Source organism: Anarrhichthys ocellatus, unplaced genomic scaffold (genome assembly GCF_004355925.1).
Source record: "Anarrhichthys ocellatus isolate YVR2014 unplaced genomic scaffold, GSC_Weel_1.0 scaffold4402, whole genome shotgun sequence".
NCBI lineage: Eukaryota > Metazoa > Chordata > Actinopteri > Perciformes > Anarhichadidae > Anarrhichthys > Anarrhichthys ocellatus.
In genome coordinates this window covers 767-4,472 of record NW_022284376.1, presented here as the reverse complement: position 1 = coordinate 4,472, position 3,706 = coordinate 767, and the positions used below count along the sequence as shown (strand labels likewise).

The following is a 3,706-nucleotide window of genomic DNA, read 5'->3' as shown; positions in this document are numbered from 1 at the left end:
CGTCGTCACGCTGAAGGTTTGTGGGCTCATATCAAACAATAGATTGATATTTTGATGCTCTTCATGTGTCACCAGTGTGTGTTGCCCTTTAGTCCAGACATTATTGTGAAAAGAGAAACAGACAAAGAAACAATCTGTTGAAAGCGTCTTGATAAATCATCACAATAGGAATGTTTTCCTGTTTTAAAGGAGTTCAGCTGTACCTGGTTGTGGTTTGTTTTGCACTGAGAGCCAGTTCCCAGGCTAATAAGAGTCGACTTGTTGAAACTACAGGTGACAGTCTGCCACAGACGCTCAGTGAAGAACCAACAGCTGATTGTGGACATGGTGTGTCAGAGCCCAAAGAGGTTTATTTAGGACTGGACCAAAGTTCTAGGGGGACACAGGCAGTGCTCAGTGGCTGCAGACTGATTTGAACTGTAATATTTTCACCCCCAGATTACAGATAATGGAAACCAGTGTTGACTTTTGCTAGGAGAGGGGATGTGAACAGCTTTGTACATCCATCCATCCCCCCCCGACCTCCTCCATCAGAGGGTTTGTGGGGCTGTAGGGATTTCAGGATACTTTCCCCTTTACTTCTGAGAGACAACAGTCATTATTACACAAACACAAGAGCTCGCTTGTCAGGACTAAAACATCCAACAATCAATACTTCTATATTGACAACAGATCAGCTCACTTTGTGTAATGGTGAAGAGTCGTGTGGTGGTGATGAACCCACAGAGAACTGTCTCCATCTCTGCAGCTCTACAGAGCTTTTCAGCCTCTTTTAGCTCCTAGTTTTGGTTCTGCAGCACATTTCCTGTTTGGTTCAGTCTCAGTGTTTCCAGCAGCAGCTGTTTTCATCCAACAAGCTGTGATGAAGCCACTGTTCACTACCTGCTCAGCAGCAAACAGCAGACAGACTCAGTTAGACTAGCTGGTGAACATAGTGGAGCATTTAGCAGCTAAAGAGACAGATGTTTCCCTCAGAAGGTGGTGGAGACCAAAAACAGAGCTACAAGAGAGAGAATAGTAGACTTCCATTCATCAGGTGACACAGACTCCTGATGAACCATCATGTTGATGTGCACACTTACACAGCAGGTTTACTCCAGCCAAAGACTTTATTTTAATTATGCAGGAGGAGACAAAGAATAAACAAAGGCAACTGTCCAGCGGATAAAAGTCACTCCCTCTTCTCCACTGGAGTCGGGAGGGAAGCTCAACCGATGCCGGGACAGGTAGCCTCCGGAGACGGGAGGGAAACTCAACCGTACTCTCACCTGGAAAAGGTCTGGAGGGACCGGACGGCGCGACTGTGTGGAGATCCGACACAGCAAAACAAAAGGCACAGGTGATCTTCCAGGGAATTGACGCTGAGCGGCAATGGGGCAGAAAACAAACAGGTTACGATCTTCACTGAATCCATGTTCAGACTTATGTGGACTGAGACCAGACTGGTAACTGGACGGACTGATGACGCGCCGGGGAAACGCCGAGGTATTTAAGCCAGCTGGCGGCGATCACCGGCATGAGCCACAGCTGAGCCTAAGGAGAGAGGCGTGGTAGTGGGTGGAACACGGGGGGTGGAAACTGTAGGCGGACACAAAAACAAAACATAAGCACATGGCCCACAATAACAAAACAGACAGGGGAAAAAACAGAGGAGCACACACTAGGACCAGACAGGGATCCTAACAAAAATAATATGAGCTGATGAATAATAAGTGCTCCATGTGAACATGAATAACAAAGCTCTGTGTATGAGAGCGATGTAATGTCCATGTCTCCATGCTGCTCTGACCCCCCTCCTCCTTTCAGGGTGGAGCCTGCTGGAGTCCGATGGTTCAGACCAGGTCTGAGGAAGTGTAAGTGTGCTTTGAGTTTGATTCATGAAAACAAAGCATCTTCAAACTGTGAAATCACTCATTCACATCTCCGATGTCATCATCAAACAAAATGATAGATTAATAACTGCAGCTGTATTGTGTCTTGTTCTCTCCATCAGATTCCTGTGAACTCACACTCGACACAAACACAGTGAACAGAAACCTCAAACTGTCTGACAACAACAGGAAGGTGACACATGTGGAGGAGGTTCAGTCATATCCTGATCATCCAGACAGATTTGACCACTGGTCTCAGCTGCTGTGTAGAACTGGTCTGACTGATCGCTGTTACTGGGAGGTCGAGTGGAGAGGAGGAGTTGATATATCAGTGAGTTACAGAGGAATCAGAAGGAGAGGAGAATGTAAAGACTGTTGGTTTGGAGAGAATGATCAGTCCTGGAGTCTGGAGTGCTCTGGTGGTGGTTACTATGTCTGTCACAATAAGACAAGAACATCCTCCTCCTCCTACTCATCCTCCTCCCTCTCCTCCCTCCCCTCTGGTAGAGTAGCAGTGTATGTGGACTGTCCTGCTGGCTCTCTGTCCTTCTACAGAGTCTCCTCTGACACACTGATCCACCTCCACACCTTCAACACCACATTCATCGAACCTCTTTATCCTGGGTTTGGGTTTGGGTTCTGGTCCAGGTTCAGGTTCTGGTCCAGGTCTGGTTCCTCAGTGTCTCTGTGTTCTCTGGAGGAGGGAGAGTCTCCTCCTGCTAGAGAAACGTTCTCTCTGCTGACCAGATAGTTGAGTCTGTACAGGATCATACACAGCTGATGTGAGTTAGTACCAACCTGATCTCTCAGTGGTTGTAGATGCAGTTGGAGCAGGTGAGGGGTACCTGAGCAGGTCTGGACTCTGGGGGGTTGAGAGCTCTCTGGGACTTGTGGTGTTGAAATAAAAATAAAGTTTTGGATGATTCTAGATAATAAAGCACATAAACACCATGTCAAAGCAAAAATGTCCAAATCCATAAAAAAAAAAAAATGAAGGATTTGTTAAATCCAGCTTCATTCTTCATGTTGTATTGTTCACTTTTACTACCAAATGAGATAATCTTGGTTTAACATACTTTGCTCTGATCTTTGTCAGTCAGCTTAGGAAACAGGATGCTGTAACCATGCTAAGTGTTTAGGAGACATCCTGACTGATGTTCGCCAGGAAGATCAGACAGGAACCTTAGAAATAAGGGTTAACTTAAAGAAATCTATCATGAACTGTAAGACTACGTAAACAGCTTCATCAATGATGTACTGATGTTTAGTGTGACCATATATGGACCAGGAGGGTAAAGATGCTCCAAGTAAAAAGGTAGAAACAGGAGGAGACAACAAAGAGTCTCTTTGACGAGGCTTATTGGTGATCTAAACTTTTGAGGTTTTTAACATTTTATCTTTTCTTTTAGTACTTTTTGCATGATCTGTTTTTGTAACCTTTAATGTTTTTAATGTATAAACCAAATAAAACTGGTTTGTATTTTGTACATTCCAACCAAAGTCCAGTGTTGCTGGTCTCTGAGGGTGTCTGCGCAGTCTCCATGAGGTCAGAGAGCTCTTCTCCTGGGAGAGGCTGACAGCACTGAATGATTGATATGAATATGAATAACAGAGCTGCTACAAGCTGAGCTTCAATGCTGTTCTTCAGTCTCATGTGATTCACTAACTTGGTTGACTCAGATAGTTTTGATGCTCTGCTGGTTTATCATGCTTGGTGTTCATGCGATTACAGGACTTAGACATAACTGTTGTGTTTTTGGTGAAGCAGTAGGGTTCAGATTGGCATCCAAAATGAGGGTGATAGGGTCAATTCAATTTATTGTGTGTAGCCCAAA

The 3,706-nt window shown here is 44.9% G+C and overlaps 1 protein-coding gene across 1 annotated transcript; it reads left to right on the top strand.

The window, feature by feature from the left end:
• Positions 1–1,721: 1,721 nt before the first annotated feature.
• LOC116379474 (neoverrucotoxin subunit beta-like) lies at positions 1,722–2,725 on the top strand. Its single transcript, XM_031841428.1, has 2 exons — positions 1,722–1,853; positions 1,994–2,725. The coding sequence occupies exons 1-2, from the start codon at positions 1,763–1,765 to the stop codon at positions 2,620–2,622; spliced, it is 720 nt and encodes a 239-aa protein (XP_031697288.1). The 5' UTR covers positions 1,722–1,762; the 3' UTR covers positions 2,623–2,725.
• Positions 2,726–3,706: the final 981 nt, after the last annotated feature.

Excerpts from the sequence above, each read along its gene's own strand:
- LOC116379474 (XM_031841428.1), top strand. The coding sequence starts at position 1,763 with ATGTCCATGTCTCCATGCTGCTCTGACCCCCCTCCTCCTTTCAGGGTG. Across the intron at positions 1,854-1,993 it reads CAGACCAGGTCTGAGGAAGT|ATTCCTGTGAACTCACACTC; the intron begins GTAAGTGTGCTT and ends TCTCTCCATCAG.